Source organism: Coturnix japonica, chromosome 2 (genome assembly GCF_054131305.1).
Source record: "Coturnix japonica strain WE chromosome 2, WE-NBRP24, whole genome shotgun sequence".
NCBI classification, from domain to species: domain Eukaryota; kingdom Metazoa; phylum Chordata; class Aves; order Galliformes; family Phasianidae; genus Coturnix; species Coturnix japonica.
The window spans coordinates 7668909-7691878 of record NC_140664.1 but is presented as its reverse complement, the minus strand read 5'-3'; the positions used below and the strand labels follow the sequence as shown (position 1 = coordinate 7691878).

The window sequence follows — 22970 nt, the reverse complement described above, 5'->3', positions numbered from 1 at the left end:
TATTAAGTCTGAAATTCAGTTTTCATATCATCATGACATCTTTTCTGGTATTCTCCTGCTTGTTTGCGGTTTGCATGAGTCTATATTTGTGCCTTCTGTATATATGTATGTGTGTGTATATATATATATATATATATGTATATATATTTACCCTTCAGTGTGGTAGGTAAGGAATGCATAAGTATAGAAGTGGTGGTATGGAAAGTTGGGAAAAGCCATGGTTTTGGTCTCTGGGCAATATTAAGTCTTTTAGGGGACTTTAGTTTTTCCTAGAGATAATTGAAAATGTCATTAGTTATTAGTTATTACAAATTTTATTTCCCCCAATATTAACAGTTAATCTTTAGATTTAGATGTGCTGGCTGTGGCTAGCAGTGGCTTGGCCTTTATATTGACACACAGTTTGTAGTGCTATAGTGTAATGAAATTACTGCAACAGTGATAAAATTGCCAAAGTATTTCTTTTCTGTATGTTTTTTGTGGCTATAACTTTATATCCTCGTGTGCAAATAGCATGGGCATTAATGCTATAAACACATTGCCTTCATCAGAAGTTGAAATGCAAATTATGAGATATGAGAAAGTAAATAAGATTTCTCACTCATGTTATAGTACAGTGAAAGCAAGTTGATTTGAACCAGAGCATCTTTATTAAGTGATTTAACTTGGATTAAAATGTTAATTAGTGCTTTTTTTGGAAAATGGAGTATAAATAGCTTACTACCTTTTCCTACCAAGGCTGCTGAATAAAATAAGTTTTTAGTCATCAAATATGTAACCTCAGTTTCCCTGCTTTATGCAGGTAATTCTCAGTTTAGCTTTACACAGGTAATTTCATTTAATGTGGTATGGAACAGAGCTGCTTTTGGTGTTTTTGACTGCATCTGAAAGGAAAGGAAGAAAGCGTAGCTAAATCTATGAAAACCATTTGATTAAGACTTGTTAAGACTTGTAGTCTTGGGCATAATGTTCCAAATATTCATGCTTAATCCAATGCTTCAAACAACAGTTTTCTAGCTAATGAGGTTTATTGGTATTTTTTTACAGAAACTCCTAACCTTCTAACTGGACATATTCCCTGACTTTAATTAGGTGGTTAACTTAAAGTCACATTTCATACTCGAATAATCTTTCTTGTAGTGGAGAAATAATGCGTGGTGCAGTTGAAAAGGCCTGTGTAGTATAGGAAGGTTTACATGGGAGCTATCTGTGTGATTTTTATATTTTCTTTTAGATATCCTCGTCTTGTTTTCTTTAACGTACTTAAATTATATCCTTAATTCTCAAGATTTTGTTAGTAGTGTGTGTCATGTTATAGTGCTTCTGTCTGGTGATTAGCAGATCGTTTTGTGACTGACTGACATGCAAATTCAGAGCACAAACAAGAAAAAATAATGATGTGATTTCCTTATGTTCTGATGTATTAATAATACTGCAAAATGTATTAATACAAACATCCCCTATACTATTTGCCATCAAAAAAGATGAGCTGATTTTAGAGTTGCACATATCAGTTATGGAGAAAACAGTCTGTAACTTGGCCTGTTCCTGCTTACAGTGAAGTCATCATTTTTGATCTTATTATCTTGGCCTATCATATAAGTTATATTACTATATATATACTATACTAAGCTATACTAAGCTATATAACTTATAGCCTTATAAGTTGCCGTACAGCCTAAAAATAAAGAAATTCTCCTTATAAATACACTTGAATACTTAAAGTATAAGTAAGTTCTTGACTCATTAATCTTCTGAGCAAAATCTCATCTACAAAACACTCTTTTTCAATGTAGTCACCATCATTAACTTTGCATTTTCACCAGCACTGAACCAGAGCCTGCATGTGGCACTCATAACAGACTGTACCAGCGAAGGTGACCCGCTGTCACCACAGCTAAAACTCACCACCCACCACCTCCTTGCACGCATATTCACTGTTTGGTCTCTGTTAACATTCAGCAGGTGTTGGTGAATGTTACTGGGTGTAGTCTTTTCTGCATGGAGGAATTACGGAATCACAGAATGACCCGGGTTGGAAGGATCATGTAGTTCCAACCCCCCTGCCTAGCAGGGCCACCAAACATACACCTTTACTAGATCAGATTACTAGATTCAGTGAAACCTTTGCTTTGTGTGCACTTCCATGTCAGATGTGATTTTGTCAGGCTGCCCCTCTGCTGCCATATGTAACATGGCAACAAAAAGTAATGGTGAGAAGGTTTAGCCTCTATTGCAGTATCACCAGTATCTACATCTGATGTTATAGTCCAGGATAATGGAACAGGAATATTACTTCTGGAGCAGACCTCACAAAAAATACAGTATCATTAATATGTAAGTAACAAAACATTTTTCTTAAAACACTTAGAAGAACTAAAACATAGAACTAGTGGGATGCTTGACATTGTTTTTGTGAGACAAACGTATCAGCCTGGTTCAGTGGCAGTGTCTGCAGTACTTAGTGAGCTCTCAAAGTGTTCATCAGAGGCATTTGATGATATTTCACTCTTTCTCTAATTCAGCTTTGTAAATAATTGTTCAAAATGCGTGTACTCCCAAAACATGATGATGTGACGAAGGTGTAATTGTGAAGCAAAATATATTTTTCTAAAATACACATTATGAAAGTTTGGTTAAGAGACACGATCAGGTTTTTTGAGTTGAATATCTGATTGTAACTATGCATTCCATGTGAATATTTTCAAGTCACTTATTCGTATCAACCAAGAATGGTCTCACAAACATAAAACAATGATTTATTTATTTATTTTGTAGTCTTGGAGCCCCAAGCTGTGGGTTTAGGTTGGATATAAGGAAGAAGTATTTTCCAGTAAGGGTGATGAGGCACTGGAGCGGGTTGCCCAAAGAGGTTATGGATGCCTCATCTCTGGAGTCGTTCAAGCTGGATGTGGCTCTGTGCAACCTAATCTGGCTGTAGGGTTTCCTGTTCATTGCAGGGGAAATGGACCAGATGGCTTTTAAGGATTCCTTCCAGCTCTGAGGATTCTGTTATTCCGTGGCTCTATGACTCGGTCTCTCGAGGTCTCTTCCAATTCTCTGATTCTATCCTAAAATTCCTTTATCAAAACAGAAAGCATGGCTATGTGTTCTTTGCTGTTCAGGGCCCTGTGTTTAGCCAATGTATCTACATGCATACAGTATTAGCCATCACTTGAGGCAGCACTGCATGGCACTGCTGTCCCTGTGCCCTGCTGTCAGTTGGCACAATGTTAATATTTCACCAATAGCTTGGTTTGATTTTTAGATAATTCAGTGCAGTCTTTCCTGCACTGAAAAGGAAACTCATTTCAATGTATCTTTTCTTTAAGAAAGAAAAAAATGGTAACTTATAATTAGAAAAAATGCACTTTGTATCTCTGTTTTTATTCACTTATGGTATCATCAGTGACTCTGTGCATGTTGGTGTGGCTGCATTCACATTTTATAATGAATCTACTTGTGTTTTTTTAAGATCTCTTAATTTTAAGAAAATATTCATTCGTTTGATTTCTGTTGACTGTTAATTCTCTCAGTGTATGCATCATCCTTTACCCATTTGGGATAGGAGGACTGTATACTCTGTAGAAAGAGAAAACCATTTATTCCAGCACGTTGCAGATAATATCTAGTGACATCATTTCTCCCTTCATTACCTTCCATTAGTTTTAGAACATTCTTCACTGTAGTCAAGAAACGAGTACATTTTGTCCAGCACATTTCTTGTCAAAAGTAGAAAGTTTTTCTTCAGTTGTCAGTTTTGTGTATGCAGTCTGAGTATATTACTGTTAAACAATCATGGTTTAGAGCTGAACTTGATGATGCACAGATTAAAGTGATTTTAAACTATGTATACTGAATGCTAAAATGTAACCTAATAGAGGTTTTTTCAGATTTTATTAAAATATTGTTATCATTATTATTTACAGAAATTGGTACAGAACTGGTTTTTCTATGAGTTGATTAACCTTCATATGCAGCATTATTTGCTATTGATTTCTCAATCATGGGACGAAAGGGTAAGAAGTCTCATGCTGTTTATGCATGCAAGTGTCCTATTTTATTATGCATGATTAAAAAAAAGAATTGATTTGGGGAGGAGTTAAGCTTACCAGTATGTGGTTAAATGCATGCATCTGTGAAAAGACCAGGGGAAAAAAAAAAATGCTTCTAAAAATGTTTTGCCCTGCCTTTTACATGGCATATGAACTATTTTTCCTGTCGCTTCTATGGCACAAGGATACCCAGTGGCTCTGAGAAAATCATACAACTAATGAATTCCTGAAGACAGAAGTTAACTGTGTACATAAATCTTGGCTTTTCAAGGAAAGCCAAGATTTCACTTTTAGAAAATGACATCATTCAAGGTTAATTCATACAGCAGTTAGACAGGAGTGAGTAGAAAGCTGGGGGTAAGGAGGTGAACCAGGCTTTACCTCATGTACTAAGCTGTAGATTTTGGCTGATGATCGATTCAACTCCGAATTTTGGTATTTGAAGGCGCTTAGCTGAACAGTCAGAGTTCTGCTTAATTCCACGTTTTGAGTTTGTGCCTGTGAAGTATCTTAGCAAATTCTGTTTTTTCATAGCTGATGTATTCAAGAAAACATCCTGTGACAGTTAATAGTATCCCTTCTGGCTGAAAGTGTACAAACCTTTTGATACCTGTGTGGAGGTTGGTATGTGATTTTTCCAACAGGCGTATGTCATAATTTTTTACATTTCAAAGTCTAAAACAGTTACAGAAGTATTTCAAAAATGTATTTAAGAATCGTAAGGCTACCCAGACATCTTCAAATTAGGGAGTTCTCAGACTCTCTACAGATAAAATATAAAAATCAATTTAGTTAAATCTATTAATGAAATACTTTTTTTCTTTAAATATTATTTGTGTGGAGTGAATACTGGAGTATCGTGATGCGCCTGTTCTTAGTTCTCAGGAAGAATCTTTCATGGACATTGAGCTGATGATCCTTTGATAATTTACACATGTCAGGAACTGTGCGTGTGGAACAAGCATTACTGAAGTGGTCCTGTTTTGCACTTAAGAACCTTTTTAAAATACTGAATTCTTCTAAGCTAAATTCATGACAGTACAAGTTAATCTTCAAGAAGAAAACAATTATTTGTTTGTTTTGTTTGGCAGAAGTCGGTTTTTTACATCAAACTAAGACATTTGAGACTAGATGTTTAACAGCATGTGTGCATATAACTACTTCTTTGTATGTAGTTATAAAGCTGTCTTCTAGAGTGAGCAGTTTAATTTAGCGGGGTCAGAGTGGTGATGAGAAAGGCATATCCTTTAGGTACTGAAGATTTGCAGAAGGGTTGACATTTACTTTACATTCCTTAAATACTGCCCTGCTGAGTAGAAATTACAGAAGGGGTGGGCTCCTTTTTAGTTAGCTGTGATACACAGTTCTGGACAAAGCCTTCAAGATGTATGTTCACACATGGAATTTGCTGTTCTGGGGAAGAGGTAATCATTCGGACTAGCAGCAGCTAAGCTATTTATTCTTGATATTCTGGAGCACAAGGATTGTAGCTGGAGCATTTTGTGGAGCTAAGAAGGAGAAGATAAAATATCCTCTTGACTGTTAATAATTCAGATTAAACCAGAAGGCTTTCTTTGATGTAATTTCTATTTGTCATGCATGTTGTTTTTCAATAAACTCAATGCAATTTAAATATTGTGCTGCTTAACAGGAGGAGATGTCTTAGTACATTTTGGACCCTGTCTGTGTGCCTCAAAACTGCTTCTGCATTGAGTTTTCTCAGTGCGGGTCCCATGGTATATTATGTTGCTTTCTGTGTACAGTGAGAGAAAGCATATAGCTCTGTAATGTGTTATTTAAATAATTGTATGAAGAATGTTCTATTTTAATAAGGATGTGTTTGTCAAATTTCTGTATATGTACTGAAGTCTACAGTTGAGTGTACTTAAATGAGAGTAAATCCATGAGGACATGCAATCACAGAATCACAGAATGACCCGGGTTGGAAGGGACCTCAAGGATCATGTAGTTCCAACCCCCTGCCTGGCAGGGCCACCAAACATACACCTTTACTAGATCAGGTTGCCCAGGGCCCCGTCCAACCTGGTCTTGAACACCTCCAAGGACGGGGCATCCACAACCTCCCTGGGCAGCCTGTTCCAGGGCCTAACCACCATCCTAGTGAAGAACTTCCCCCTAACATCCAATCTAAATCTTCCCTCTTAAAACCATTTCCCCGTGTCCTGCTATTGTCAACCCTTTCGAAGAGTTTACTCCCCTCGTAATGGGAAGAGAAGCAGGAAAAGTCTAGAACTCAAAATCAGAAGTGGGAGTGGGGAAAGGCCAGGGGAGGGTGACAAGGGGAATATTCCTGTTGGCTGTTTGGCTTCCTGGAGTTGAGAGCAGGAAGAAACAGTATGACCAGCTTCAGCATCTTGGCAGGGCTTTTTATTCTTAACTTAGGTATCAGGCATGAATGCTTGTTGAGGTGTTTAGCCAGATATAGAGATAAATATTTTTACCTGTAGTTCACATATCATGACTATCCTGAGGCATTGCTTGAAGTTTACCAGAAGGAAGCAGTAGCCTTCTTGGAATAGATTTGCCCCTTGCACATTTCAGGAACAACTTCTTGCCAGCCTTTGGTCATGTTGCTTCTTCAGCCTTTTAACCAAGGCTGATATAATGTCCTTCTGTTTCAGGCACAGTGCCATTGCCTGCTAAGTACTCCTCCTGGTTGGGTGTTATTCCCCACTCCCAGCAGTGTGGGAACGGAATGGTGCTAGTAGCGTGCAAATGTTGGAGCCTCTCTTCAATGGATCCTGTAGATATAAGGATGTGGTTTTCTGTGCATTGCTCAGCTGAGTTAGAGAAAAAGTTAAGAGTGAGGGTGAAGCCAGGATGAACGGGACAGTCCATCTCATACTGGGAAATTCTCTGCCAGGTTCAGCACTACCCTGGGAGATATGTTCTGCTATGGCTGCGAATCTATGGATGAGCCAGGCAGTCAGAGAAATAGAGCAGAATTGATGGGATTTGGTCGGTGAGAGCAGGAGGAGGCTGCTATGATTATGTCAATTCTTTACTATTTTTATTTATTCTGAGTTAAATAATAGGTATACTACCATCAAATATAAATGTTAAAAGGATATCCTTCTGGCTCAGCATGGTAGTGGATGTGGTCCTTAAGTGTAGTAGGTATTTTGTTAATGTCTATGATGAGTTTGCTCTGTGTAGTACTACTGCTTGTCTGGAGGGAAACATAGTGCATGTTCATGTGCTTCAGAGGCTACACAAGGTATTGTGAGCCCCCTTTTCCTTCCCCTTCACCTTTACTCCAGAATTTTGCCTGTGTCCCCATTCTGTACTGATTTATGAATTGCTGCTTTAAAATCAGTATTTACTCTTTTATAAATAGGCATATCATGATGAAGTCATAAAAGGAGGAAAAAGGAGAAGTGTTATCAGCCAAAACTCATTTCCTGGCTGCAAGCTCTAAAAGCAGGAATGAAAATGGTACTGGACCAAAATATTATCAAACATATTATCAGCATTATCTATGATGGGAACGAGTCAAGGAGATTAATGCAGATGTGTATTTCCAGATGTCTTTCCTGGATTGGGAGTAATAAAATCTCAGGGTTTTTTATTGTTTTAGTGATAAGAAATAAATGACCTTGTTATTGCCAATAGAATTACAAGTAAGGACAAGAAGCAAAATGAGTGGTAAGTCACAGTGCCTCTCTCACTGGAACTAGATTAATTCTAGATGATAATAATGTTTTAAAAATAGAGAACTCTCCTAGTATCTCAGAGTAGGAAAAGAGGAGGCGGTGTTGAAGAGAACAGAAATGAGCAAGTAAAACAAAGTTCCCATGTGAGAACAACAAAGGTGGGAGAAAGAAGAGACAGTATGGAAACACTGTAGGCAGTAGAACTTGTGAAAAGGAATGTAACCAGAGAAGTTGCTGTAATGGAAAACTTTCTTTTAATGGATTAGAAGTCTTTAAAAGGCACCATCCCAAAGATACTATCTTCTCTGGGGATTTGTTTTAATTGCTAATGGTTCTGAAAAGAGTGCTTTGTTGAAGAAGCTTACTGGTAAGCTTTATTTAAGTAGGTTTTTTTTTTGTTTTTTTTTTTTTTGTTGTTGTTTTGTTTTAAATCTGTTTCTTACAAGGTACTTGATGTGTGTTGTCATCTCTTGTTTTTATGGAATGCTAATAGATTATTTTTACACGCTTTTACTTATTTTCACATCTTTCCGTGTTGATACATATATCAAAGCACTGGTCTTGAAGTCATATAAAACCAGAATCAGATGTATGAATTTACTGTAAGAATATATTTCAGGGGGAAAATTGGGGTTTTAGTTCGCTTCAAATTAATTAAGCACCAAAGTATTAAAAGTAAAACGGACAGTGGTCAAATCTAAGTACTGGATGGAAATTCTTACATTTGCTGTTGTCTTGAGATTTTGCTGTCATGGGGGAGAGAAGCTGACATCAAGATGACTTGCATTCTTCAGGCGGAAATTGGATCTGCAGACTGGATGTTTTGTTTGCAGCTTCTCAGGGGGGAGAGGATAGGAACCAGCAGAGTAGAAGGCAAATGGTGCTGGAGTAAGAAATAGAATACGAGGTGATTTACTCCCCTGTACCACCAGAGGGGCACTGCGTTGACTGATAAGCACGTCCTTGGGGCTTTTAATCTTTTTATAGCAGGTTGGAGAATATTTCTAATTAACTTCCTTATAGAGACAGAATAATTCTTCCAAAGTATTTGATCTGTTTTTAGTACCAGAAGGGGAATGCCCTTGAAAATAGTTTCAGCTCTGAATTAGATCAACTGATGTTAACAGCCAGCCAGCCAGGTAGGGTTTGTGTAGCTGTCAGTGCGAGTTTCACTTTCCTCTACATATTTGAAGCAAATTTGTTTTTACATAAATTTATCATCTCAAATATAGGAAAGTAACTAAATGTTATTTGTGTTCTGCAAGTGATTGTAAAACAGAAAATAAAACAAATGAGATGATGGAAAACAACGGGAAGCTGGAAAGTAACTTAAAAATTGCTGACCTCAAAATGGAATTTCTCCCTGATGTACCATACCCTTTGTGAGCAAGAATGTTAAGGATTAGAGTTCTGTAATCCTTGCTTACATTTTCAAGTGTTATAAGAGAGAATGTTAATTTTCCCAACCTATTTAAAATTAAAGAACCATTTAACATTTCAATATTTATGCTTATAAAGCTTTTACAGTTAGCATTCTGTCTTATGTATTGTTTTCTGCTCATTATTCAGCAAGATACACAAGGTGTTTTGCCAAAATACGTATTAGTCTTCAGTGATAAATTTGGTTGTTGCAACCAAATGACTGGAAATATTTTCTTTTGAATATGCTGATGTTCTTCTCTGTTGTCATATAAGTGAGAAAACTGCATGTTCTAGGGAGCCTGAGGTAGTGAAATTGGCTTTGTTCAGTTTTATTTGAAGAGATGTAAATCCTAAATTGACAATATACTTTTTTCCCCCCTCTTTTCTTATTCTTGGCTTTGTTAAGAGAATTTGATACTGAAGTTTTTCACGTGTTTGTTGGCTTTATGTAGATGTCACAGAACTAATCAGATAAGCTTACAGTATCACAGAGACTTCTCGTGAGGTAACTGCTTCTATGCTAGTGTGAGAGAGCAACTTTCTGAACAAGGACACAGTACTGGCAGTGAAGTCATACCCAGGATGAGGCAGTACGTTCAAGTTCCAACTACTGAGCAAGAAAAAGCCTATGATTATAATTCTGCTTTTGAACCAAGACCGTGTATGTGTTTGGGTAGGTGAAACAATTGTTTTATGATTGACTATTTCTTACTACTGATACTGTGCTGAATAAATGCTTGTAAAAAGCAGTATCGTTGCAGCTGATAAATGTGAGCTGTTGCAGCTTTAACATGTGAAATATGGGTTATGGGATCCTTTGAGCAGTAGATAACATGCATTTTGTTATCACGGAAAATCCCACTGTTGTTGAGATTTAAATATATGTGTTTGTGCGCTGTTATAACAGCGTAAGCTTCCCTGTCAATTTGACGTTAACTTTCATATTTACTTGTATTAAATGGCATTAGGATGGGAGATCATTAAGTGCAAAATATACCTGGCATGAAAAGGAAACGATCATTGAAATTAGGGTGACAAACCTGCTCGAATTGGAACATGTTCGTTTTACCCAGCTTACTGACTGCATCCTGCAGAGCTGCAGAACAGATTTCTTGTATGTAGTAAATTTGTTTTACTTGGATCAGGTTTATCTTGGTTAAATTGGTATTGAAAAAATAATTGATTTTCAGTGGCATCATAGTGTTCTTCTATCCCGGTTTAGGTGGTGGAATGTTTCAGGTTTGTTCATTTATTTATTTAAGCTCAGTGTGCTGTTGATGTACGTTCTTAAGACATGATTATTCCGTGGTATTAATTCTTTTTTTTTTTTTTTTGCCTGTGATTTTTTTTAATATCTAGTTCCAATGTTTCCTATTTATATCAAAACACTAAGTAACGATAAACAGTTCTTCAGTAAAGCCTGTCTCATGATTATTAATTGTCTTGGTTATCAGCTTTGTGTTTTCTTTCTGTTTCTTTTCCTGCCTTCTTTTGAGAGCTTTAGTTTTTTTAATAGTATTCTGTTCAAATTTCTCCACTCAAAAAGCTCTCTCAGGCTGAAAACTTGGATAGATTAGCTCCAGCTTTCCAATACTTGAATGTTCTGTTTAATTTTAATGTAATTTAAAATAAAGAAATAAAAATGAATGAATTTTAATGACGATAGTGAATGCTTTGAAGTGGTGTTTTTTTGGTTTTTTTTTCCTGCCAACTGTTCTGTAATTGAATAGATAACAGTGGAAAGATACTACTGAAAATCCAAGAAGGGTAGGTTTTTCAAATCTGATGCTATACACTTATTTGTAGGCCTTTTCTGATCTCAAAATTCACTGTACAACATTCATTTGAAGATCAGTATTAGGACAGTATTGGATTTCCTTTAACTGAAACCATCCGGATAGGCTGTGAGAATGAGCTTGGATGCTGTTATCTGATATCTCACCCTTCTCAATTGAAGGGCTGTATCCAGGTTTTATGCTCGATTTATGTGGCTACCATAGCTCTAATATATTGTTTTCAGACTTGTTTCAAGAATTTTCTTATGTGAAGAGGGAGAAACAAATTATAAAAGTATTTATTTACCTTTGTCTTAAATGTAATATTGTTGTGAAATATTCTGTTATTACTATACTTTAGATAGATGCAGAAAAATACTACTATTATTGTATTTTTGCTTTAACAAATAGTAATCAAACACATTGTTTTCCTGAGAAATTTACCTTCTGCAAAGGAGAACATCCAGCATGAAAGCAGTGGTACAAAGAGTACTGAGTCAGGTGCTGAGTTGCATATCCAGTTAAAAAAAAATTCAACAAAGTTAGGTCTTATTTTGGTGGATTTTGATTATTTAATTGAATTTCACAATACTCTGTCACATACTAGACACTTAATAGAAACTCCTACCTTCTTATGGTTTTACTTGATTTTATAGTGACGCAAAACACTGATCTTGATGGAATAAATTTGTACAACTGTATTTGTTATAACATAAGTAGGAACCTCTTGATTCACTGATATTTAATACGTTTTCCAGTGGCATATGAATCGGCTTTGATTTTAGTTACTGAAAAACTACATCTCTTAAATAAATGTGGAGTTTTATGTTGATTAGGCGTCCAAGAGGAGGATTTAAACAGAAATAGCTGCTCAAAGAACTTTGATAGTAGTAACAAAGTAGCACTTCACAAATAAATCCTCTGTGTTACAGTTCTTTATTGCTTGAGTATGTTTTGGTTTTATAGCTTTTTGAGGTCCTAATTTGCATTCATCTTACTGATTATACACTCATTCATGACTCTAGTGAAAAGACAGGCAAAGAGAGTCCAAAGTCTGATTTCAAAAGCAAAGATCTATCTATTGTAACTGTTTCCGAATAATGAAATTGCGAGAATGAAGTTGTGAGACTCTGAGTAGAATTCAGGCATCTGCCTAAGAAATGGTAACATCATAAACCAGTTTGAATAGATGGTAAATGTCTACTCATGCAGAGCCTTGTAATAAAAGAGTGCAGCAGAGGAAGGCTTAGATCTGAACTTCCCAGATGTTTTAATAAGGGTGGTACAAAACAGCTATGATTTCTAAAATAAAAGAAATGCAAATCATGGTAGGTTTGTGTGGCAGTTCTTAGCAGTCTAATGATTTTGGAAATAAGTTGTAAACAACAACGTTATCCCTAAGGTAACCTTCATTCAGTTCCTATTTTGAGTTGAATGTGGTTAATTATGTGTAGGTTTCACTATTTTTAGCTAATAATTTTTGAGTACATACGAGGCTTGCTTTTTGCAAGATGTTTTTAAGCTACACTGAACTGCGGTATGAAAGACTAGGCATGATCTTCATGCAAACTTGGTGTACAGTTAATCAGTATATTATTGGAATTGTTTCAGCTTGGTGGTTTTTATTCATCAGAACTGCTTTAATGTTGGTCTGAGACCTGACCGGTGAATTAGTCTGATGTTTCTGCTGAAACATTTAAAATCCAATGGCTGAAATGCTTATGTTCCTTGGGAATAAACCTTCACTGAACAGTTAATGGGACAAATATCTAGAAGCTTTCTTTGTGCATGCCTTGAAGTTTATTCACTTTGGATGCTATTTTTAGTAGAAACTGGAATTATTCTAAGGTATTAGTAGTCCTGAATCTTGGGGGGAGGGGGGGGGAAGAACACATACTTTGTAAGTCTCTGTTGTATTAGAGTATCTTTTTAATTTAATGGAATTGCAAGCTACATTTATTGCTGTGATTGTCGTATGAATACAGTATCAGTAGGAGAGTAGAAATGAGGTCAAAATACTTTTTGCTGTTCCAGATGACTGTCTTCTTTTCTGATGCCAAGGAAAACAGCAGAATAAAAAAAGAAGAGCAAATTCTGTTGATTGTGCTTTATATCAGTTTTTATGATTCCCTCTAAAATACAATGAAAATTTTATTGACTTCATGGAGAGAATGTTTGTTCTGTTTTGAAATGATGGTTTAGAATGAACATAAAGGAGCAAGTGAAAAGTAGTCTTGGTTTTAGTACTGCCAAGTTTTTGAAATTCCTTGATCTTTCCACATACTTTTTGGTATGGCTTGATGGCAGGTGCATTTCCAATATGCAGAATGTTTGCATATTCTTGCATGTATTGTTTTATAATAGTCTTTTTCAATTACCTTAATTTTGCTTATGTGCTGAAAGTAGCAAGCAACGGAATTCACTATCTGTTTTCTTTCTTCTGCTCACTTAAGGTGAAATTACCAGAGCTCCTAAAATTTTGTTCTAAATTCTGTTGGATGCATCTCTCTGCAGGAGTGTGCTGTTGCTGTGCTGCTTTACGACCTCGTTACAAGCGTCTGGTAGATAACATATTTCCTGAAGATCCAAAAGTGAGTGATGGCTTAAAATCATAAGGATTTTTTTTGTTTGTTTGTTTGTTTTTAGCTAACACTTGAGGTTTTACTTTTATTTTCACATTACACAGCAAATGCTGCTGTAATGCTTCACATCTTTGACAGGGATTAGTAGAAAATTAATTTGGGTGGGAACCTATTTAAATAGTTGACTGACTAACTCCCTTATCAGAGCAGGGCAGTGCATACTGAAAAGAAAAAACATAAGTGTGTTTTCTTCAACTAAATAGAGATTTAATTTAACTTGGTCTTCTGCCACAGAGGTAGCATTTAACTTCATAACAACTTAGAACCATGAACACTTTATTTGTTTGTGGGCGTGAACACTTCATTTGAATAATCTTGGAGTTGTACTAAAGCTCTGTGACTCTCCTCTGTTGAAATAATTAATGTATTAACAGTTGATAATGCTTTTATCTATACTTAATCATGATTGCGCGGTGTAATGGAGAGTGCTACCATTTTTTTAAAATGTGTTACTAGGAAAAACATGAGCAGAGCAGTCAGAATTTGTATAACATTTGGTTTGTAATTTGCAGAGGGCTTTTTATTAGAATGTATTGGTAATGCGTGCTAGTTACTGCCTTTATGTATGTTAGTGGCTTTAAATAAGATGATTTGTGTGTATACTAAGCTCTGAAAGCATGGAACCATATGGTTTTATAGCTTTATTGTAATCTCCTGGTTTGATGCAGATATAGGGACACCCCGAGTGCTTACAGTTGTAGTTTTACAGCTGTCTATGAATGTCTCCAAACTGGTCCATGGTGTTTCACTGAATTACAGGGCTTTTCTCAAATATTAGAAGACTTGATTGATAAAATATACTTAACTGCTACTGATTATGTGGCTTCTTACGTGTGCTTCAGTCATTTGTTTGGTGAACTTGCAGGAAAATAAAAATGAGAATGTCCACATCACAATTCACATTGGAACCGATATATTAATCTCTGCCTGATCTTGTTTTAACTGCTTAACTTTTATTTTGTGTATCTGCTCTTAGGATGGACTTGTTAAAGCTGACATGGAGAAGCTGACTTTCTATGCTGTTTCTGCACCAGAAAAGCTGGATCGAATTGGTGCTTACCTAGCAGAGAGACTGAGCCGAGATGTTGTCAGACATCGCTATGGGTAAGGAAGTAAGTCACAGTGTTAAAAACAGATGCTAACAGGTAGCTGCACATAGGGTCAAAATAAAGATGATGAGTTTAGAAGGTAAGATGTTGTCAGAATAAGAAGAAAATTGTAAGTAACATAAAAATGATGTACAGAAATGTAGAATGCAAGAACTGGAAGAGAAAAGCAGTATCCATCAGAGGCCGTTGTCTTTGGTGTAAGTGATATCAAAAGATATTTTTATAACTTTATAGAATGAAAAAATGGCAACTTCTTAGGATAATTAATTTTACTTATTTTCTTCTTCATTTAATTAGAGTGTACTCTCACTGTGCAGAATTGTGGATAATTTGATGGCTTTCCTTAGTGGGATTTGGATTGGGATAATACAGAGTAGAAAGCCGGGGTCTATAATTGAAAACAAAATATTCTAGAATAGAACAGTTATCACCATTTTTATTCCTTCAAATATTCTGTTTGACATAATATAGAAATTACCAATTTATTCTTCTTTAGATCATGTGGAAGATGTACGTTCACCCTTCCTTTTCTACTAGTTTTCATAACGAAGACTTAATTATAAACATTGCACATGTGTTAATGTTAGTTTCTCCACAATTAATTTTCAGATATGTTTTAATTGCCATGGAGGCATTGGACCAACTTCTAATGGCTTGCCATTCTCAAAGCATAAAGCCATTTGTGGAAAGCTTTCTTCATATGGTGGCCAAGCTTCTGGAATCAGGAGAACCAAAGCTGCAAGTTCTTGGAACTAATTCTGTGAGTCAGCTTGGATGCTAACTTAAATCAAACTTAATTTTTTGCTTATTTGCTAAGGCAAAATAGTTTTTGAATTCACAAAATATCTGTTAGCTGTCATGAGTTGAGAAGTTTCTGCATGTGGCAGGATATGATGTTTGGACCTAAGCACGAAACCTAAGCACAGAACGTTTACCAGCTGGAGGCAGAAAAATCTGTTTCCTTTTAGTCTCAAAATCTTTTGATCATTGAGCTCATCCGCTGCAGAAATAACTTCTGGAAGAAATAGGGAAGTTGTTTTGTGAATTGTTATTCTGAATCTTTAACAGACCTACTAAAGACATTGTGTAGATAAGGAAATGTTTTGTTTTTTTTTCTTTCTGCAATTAGAGGAGTGATGTGAGAAAGGAGAAATGCCTCTCTGATGGCACTGGCACTGTGGAGAGAGAATCCTATTTATTAGCTTGGAAAGTAACTGGATAACAGAGTTTTTGATATTCTTGCTTTACCATCTTCTTAAGAGTTTTGGGATTCAGATCCTGACTTGAAAGACTAAACTAAAAGCAACGAAATGTAGATCTAGTTTTCTGAATAAATTGCAGTTGATGTAACCAGTATTATATTGCAGTCATTGTTCAGTTATAACCATGAAATGTTACAGCCACTGCAACATAATACTTAGAAATATCAGGATTGCGATGTGGACTGTTCTCACTTAGACTGATTAGCTTTACAAGAAGTAAACACTTGCATTTAGTGTAGGTTGTTAGCTGTAGGGGATGTTCTTTGTGGATCCTGTAAAAACTGTTGGACATTCCTGTGGACATGATTCCTAGCTCATGGAGTTAAATGAAGCTGTACTTCAGGAAGACAAGGTATATTACAGTGATATCACTGTAGAATTTCATATTAGATTTGAACTCAGAGGATTCTTGCTGTGACAAAGGGGAGGAGTTTCCCCTTATATCTCAGACTGTCAGGACAGTTTTACTGATGGGAAATTTGTTTAATTATATACTTGTATGTGTGAGTGTGTATGTATACATACATAATACGTATATGATAAAAGAGTCCATCTCTGGTGAAAGAGTTACGTTTTATCAAGGATTTTAGAGACAGGATAAGAGATAACAGTTTTAATCTTCGAGAAGGTAGATTTAAATGAAGAATAAGCAAGAAAGTCTTTACTTAAAGGAACCTGTTGCCCTGAGAAGCTGTGGATGCCTGGAGTTGTTCAAGACTAGGTTAGATGGCATCTTTAGGCTGACAAACCTTATCTGCTCAGAAGGTGTCTGCCATAAGGTCCCTTTTAACCCAAACTATTCTGTGTTTGTCTATATGTATTTTCTTTAATATCTTTGAGCTCTATTTTCCTGATTTTTCTTTATTTATTTTTTCCTTTGTTTGTAATAGCAGTGCCTTGGAATGAACCCTTACAGAATTAGAAAATAGCTTCGGAACTTATTCTCACAGTTGTCAAAGGGAAGATGTATGTCACTTTCTAGTTGTTTAAAATCCTCAGTGATAAACAGTTACTGTAAACCTCTTCTTTGGTATACAAGGCACGCACTGCTTCCAAATGAATATTGAACAGAAGTTCACTTTACGGTCATCTGTTTGATATCGCTGTCTATTCCTAATGAGGCCTTTTATGAGCAAAATGGATCAATAGATTTCCTAAATTAGGAAATATTTCTTGTTTTTCTATCTGGAAATTTGATAACCAAGAATGAGATGTTAAATTCTGTTAGGTGAGTGAATATATGAATCTTTAACAGAATTTCAAAGGCTAGTTTTAGTTTATTATGCTTATTTTTCTAGAAGCCCGATATAGTCAGTAGAGAGAAAAGTCAATTTGTGTTAACTTTAGATGAGGAAACTATATTGGCAATGAAATTGTTTTTTACTGAGGACATTGGCTTACTGTGATCTTAAATTAATTTGAGGTCAGGCATGGAGAAGGCTTATCGTCCCATTTAGGCTTTTATAGCTGTTTTTCTCCTTCCAAAGAAGATACAGATGGTGAAATATAACTGAATTATCTTTTATCTGCTTCAGTTATTCTAATGTACCACTTTGAAGGGGAAACTGGTACTGTCTGGAATAGCTGAGTAAAACATAAGTTGGGGAAAAGTCACAACAAACAGACTTATTTACTTAAAGACTTCCTCAAGTTTGAAGTCTTGGAAAGACCTGAAAGTTGCTAGTGCTCCTTCAGGGTTTTTCCTTAACTTGTAAAGCTTAAGTTCTTGGAGGCAGAACTTTTTCTATTTGGTTCTCCACAGAGGGATCCTTAGCTGCTTTTCCTGTTCCTCTGTATGAAACACTGCTCATCACACCAGGACTCTGTGTGTGCCTCACTTACTGATGAGTTACGGAGGTGTGGCTTAGGGGCATGGTGGTGATGGATTGATGGTTGGACTAGATGATCTTCGAGATCCCTTCTACTTTAATGATCCTGTTTCTTACCAAAAAAGCCCAGAGTTTGTATTCCGCTCTTTGACTTCTAAAATTATTTTTAATTATTATTAGTTATTTACATTTTAAATTCAAAGCTTAAAATTGCTGTTCTGGAAAAACAACTGTTTCTCTTTTTCATTTATGTATTTCTTGTGCCTGCCCTTCAAATTAGTTAATTATTTTCTATTTTTTCATGTTGCATTTGTAAATTGTTTGATTCTTACTAGAAGTTTTGTAACAACATATCTATAAAAAATCTACTTACGCAGGTATTTGAGAACAAGTGGAATTGAATAGCGAATAGTTGAATAGTTGAATGAGGTTTCAAATTGGCAGTGTCTGTAAAGTACAGAAAGTCTGTTTCTATCATGGTAGCTATTTTTACTAACCGTGTGCTAAGACAGCATATGCTGGTGGGGAAACTGAAAAAAAATGTGGTAAGAAAAGCTGTTTCTTCCTTTGGCAGTTTTTCTGGCTGCCCAGGGAGGTGGTTGAATCGCTGTCCCTGGAGCTGGTCAAGAAACCTTTGGGTGTTGTAGGAAGGAATATGATTCAGTGGGGAAATATTTGGTGATAGGTGGACAGTTAGACCGGATCATCTTGGAGGTCTTTTCCAACTTTGTTTCTGTGATTTTGTGTAAAGATTGAAGAAATTCTTTACTTACAATGATGAGACACTGGCAAAGGCTGCCCAGAGGATTTGTGGATGCCCAGTCTCCGGAGGCATTCAAGCCCAGGTTAGATGGGGACCTTAGCAGCCTGGTCTGATGGGTGAGGACCTGCTAATTTCTAAATCACTAATTTCTGTTACTTAACACAAACTTTTCTTGTCTTTATTAATTATCATTTTACTACTGCACTTGCGAAGTTAATGGTACCCAGTGCTGCACACAACTGGGAGCACAGGAGGCTCCTTCTGAACACTAGGAAGCATTTCTGTGTTGTGCTAGTAGCTGAGCACTGGCACGGCTTCCCAGAGAGGTTGTGGACTCTCCTCCTCTTTCTCAGAGGTGTCCAAAAGGCACCTGGACCTGGCTTTGGGCCCTGTGATCTGGGTGTCTGCTTCAGCAAGGGTTGGACTAGATGGACTCAGAGGTCCCTCCTATTCTCTACCATTCTGGACTACTGTAGCTGTATGAATCTGGTGTTCAAAGAAATTCTTTTTATAGTTGCTTGCTGAATTGCCTGTGTACGTTCACGTGCTTTTTGTTATTCCTGTGTGATAGCTTCCTCATACAGTAGTTTTTTCTATAATTATCTGTATCACCATCCCCCACCCTTCAAATGAAACATGAGAAAAATGCAAGCTATCAAAGATAGAAGTTGGAAGCTCAAATATCAGAAAATACTGCTCAGATCCAGCCTACACATTTAACAGTCACTTTAATGTAACTTAAGATGCATTATATTTAAATCTGATTCTTCTTGAACTGCTGCAGAAAAAACAGGCCTTCTTTAAAAACATCCAGAGGGTATCAGAGCTTCTATCCCTACGTCTAATTTTTCTACATATATGAAGTATTGGCTACCTCAGGGTGATAAGACAGCATAATTATACATAAGTAATTATGTCTTTGGGAGTTTAATTTCAGAACTTGCATGATTGACTCATAGGATTTGCCCAGTCTGTTTCTCTCTGGTAATGTCATTCAACTTTCTTGACTCAATCCTGGATAAGTGTCTTCTGAAAAACGTTTTCCTGCTGCATTTAGTGGTAGATTTATAAGGTTTTATACTGATTTCAAAATTAAAGGAAATAGGTATTACCAATATAAGCACCTCTTTGTACCTTCTGTATTGTATACACACAGAAGATGCTTGTACTGGCAAAGATTCCATAAACTGTCAGTAAGTCATTGCAAGCATTGACTGACATGTTTACATCTGTATATATTAAAACAACAAAAAAAACTGCTTTAAATATATCCTGGGCAACTGCTTGGAATTTCATTTTAAAAATTGCCTTTTTTAAGTTAAACATTTTTGTGTTTGTATTATGCTTGAAAATATCTTACGTGCTTAGGAGTCAGAAATAGGAAGTTTAACAACTATAGCATCATAAGAGCATCACTTCCAAGCAAGTGGGAAGTACAGACTAAATGTGTACTATGGAAACTTATTCACTTAGAACAGTCTTAAGACAGTTAGATTTCCCGTGACCTAAACAGACATCTGAATGCTAATCACGCAATATCATTTGGAAGTGCTTTATGTTTGGTGGATGAAATTATGTTATATGGGAGGGAATCATCAGTTCTTGCTTTCTTTCTGGCTATTTAACCGTGAGCATCATTTTGAGAGGCTGAGTACTTGCATCCCTGCTGCAAAACGACATTGTGGTTTAGGGGAAATGAGTCCAGAGAGTTGCTGACATTTTCTTGGACTCAACTTGCAAATGGTATCCTGGGCTCCATCAGGAGAGGGATGGCCAGTAGACATACGGAGGCAATGTGCCTCTCTGCTCTGCTCTTGTGAGGCCCCATGTGGAATACTGTGTTGAGGTATGGAGCCCTCAGTACAATAAGGACTTAGTGCTGTTAGAAAGGGTCCTGAGGAGGGCCCCAAGGATGGTCCAGGGGGCTGGAGCATCTGCGCTGTGAAAACAGGCTGAAGGACTTGGGCTTGTTTAGCCTGGAGAAAAGAAGGCTTCAGGGTGACCTTATTGCAGCCTTTCAGTACCTGAAGGTTACCTGTAATCAGGAGGGGAGTAAACTCTTTGAAAGGGCAGATAAGAGTAGGACAAGGGGAAATGGTCTTAAGTTGAAAGAGGGAAGATTTAGGTTGGATGTTAGGGGGAAGTGCTTTACTAGGGGAGTGGTGAGGTCCTGGAACAGGCTGCCCAGGGACATTGTGGATACCCTTTCCCTGGAGGTGTTCAAGGCTACATTTGGGGGTTGGAACTACATGATCCTTGAGGTCCCTTCCAACCCGGGTCATTCTGTGATTCTGTGATTTGATGGTGCCCTGGGCAACCTGATCTAGTAAACATGGAAGTTTGGTGGCCCTGCCAGGCAGAGGGGTGGGAGCTTCATGATCCTTGAGGTCTCTTCCAACCCGGGTCATTCTGTGATTCTGTGAACTCTTCATTTATTCTGATAGAAGAATTTCTTCGTAGAAAAGATCTTCCGCCTAGCAAATTTTGTTGTAGTTATTTAAAGTCTTCATGTTGCAAGATTCTGTTAATCAAAGAAGTCATCATGTATTTTAGATGGTTGCTGCTTATCCTGGATGCTAGAAAAGTTAATAATCTCATGGCTGTGTCTACTGTGTATTACTTCTGTTCATATATTTATGGAAGTCTGCTGTGTGAATCAGTTGTAAACCTACCAGCTTAAATGTTTGCAAAACATTCTGGATAAAGCAGGAAAAATTATATTACAGAGTAGAAAGCGGTATATATATATAATAATAATTATATATATATATATATATATATATATATATATATATATATATATTATTTTTAAAAGAATACAGAGATTTCTCTTTTGGCTATATCAGAACCTCCACAAATCACTTTAATGTAGATCATTCTGAAGAAATATGGTCTGATCTATAAGTATGTGGTAATGTGGCTTTGGAACGTGTTCAGAGGAGGGCAACAAAGCTGGTGAGGGGTCTGGAGCACAGGCCTTATGAGGAGAGGCTGAGGGAGCTAGGATTGTTCAGCCTGGAGAAGAGGAGGCTCAGGGGAGACCTTATTGCTCTATAACTTCCTGAAGGGAGGTTGTAGTGAGCTGGGGGTTGGCCTCTTCTCTCATGTAATCAGCGATAGAACTAGAGGGAATGGTTTTAAGCTGCGCCAGGGGAGATTCAGGCTGAACATTAGGAAGTATTACTTCTCGGAAAGGGTATTCAAGTATTGGAATGCACTGCCCGGGGAGGTGGTGGAGTCACCGACCATGGGAGTGTTCGAGAAACGTTTGGATGTTGTGTTGATGAATATGATTTAGCCTGGAAGTATTGGTACTGGTTGCACTAGATGATCTTCTAGGTCTTTTCCAACCTTGATAATTCTGTGATAAAATTCTGTGATGATAAAAATATCTGTTTGTTGTAGATGCACAATAAATGTTTCAACTTTTGTTTAGCAATGAATAGAATGCACTGCAGAGAAAAAAAGTGGACTTATCTTAATATGACATCACTCTGCTTCAAGGCAGATTCAGCACTGTGTTAAGCCTGACAACTTTTCCTTGCCCTTTTTTTCTTCTCTTTGCAGTCTGTTCTATAATTTTCAGTGATAGAGAATCTGCAGTGCCTTCAGGCAGTCTGTTCACTTAGGTGGTTTATTTAATGTGTAAAGTAGCCTGTGCTGCGCTGTAAGATCACTATTGCTTTTCTTACTGCCACTGAACAAATAGAACATACTATTGCTTTTCTTTTCACAGCTGTCTTCTGTACACTGGAAGGCTAGTAACTCTTTTGGCAGCCCTAGAATACATAATGTCTTTCAGTCTTTGTAACGTGTTTTTTACATAAAACTTGTTCATCTGTAGGATAATTGAAGGACGGTATCACTTAATCAGTTTCTTCAGCAAGGATGCTTAATCTGGATACATTACTTCCTCTGAGGGTTTATTAATGCCAATTAGATGGCGAAACTTTCTGCATAGATCTCGCAAATAATGCATATCAGAATACATTGTTTTCTTTATCATGACAATATAAAAGCATCAGATTTTGTTGAATGCGTGGTTTATAATAACCCTCAGTTAATTATCTGCATTCAGCCGTGTCTGACATGTATTTGTACGGCTGCCTTAAAGTGGCATTTTGCATTTCTCTTTCCTAAATCGTGTCTTTTGTTCAGGTCCCAGTCCCATTTTGGCTCATGAAGTGTGCCATAAAGTAGCACTCTATTATCTAAGCCTCTACTAAAACTGAAATACTGCCTCATTCTAGAAAGGCCTCTTCAGAAACTCACTCGGTACCTTATTGCAGTTAGATGATTTACAAGAATTGGTATTTTAAAAAACTTTTTGCATCTGTCTTATGGAAAGTGTTCTTTTGACAGCGTTTTCCTAGTTTCTCTGGGATTTCATTTATTTATTTATTTATTTATTTTGGTCAACATCACTGAATTTAGGATGT

The 22970-nt window shown here is 36.7% G+C and overlaps 1 protein-coding gene across 19 annotated transcripts in view; it reads left to right on the top strand.

Annotated features, from left to right (window-relative positions):
* The window catches only part of EFR3A (EFR3 homolog A), a 66353-nt gene that overhangs the window by 5622 nt on the left and 37761 nt on the right, over positions 1-22970 (top strand). For 7 of the 19 annotated variants that reach the window (XM_085536970.1, XM_085536968.1, XM_085536971.1 and 4 more), the window contains 3 exons: positions 13441-13517; positions 14545-14672; positions 15287-15437. In XM_085536970.1, the coding sequence (XP_085393096.1) occupies positions 13441-13517; positions 14545-14672; positions 15287-15437 (356 nt within the window). Of the gene's footprint in view, positions 1-3929; positions 4020-9608; positions 9825-13424; positions 13518-14544; positions 14681-15286; positions 15438-22970 lie in introns of those variants that run through there. The other 12 variants (XM_085536969.1, XM_085536967.1, XM_085536966.1 and 9 more) reach the window with 6 other exon arrangements.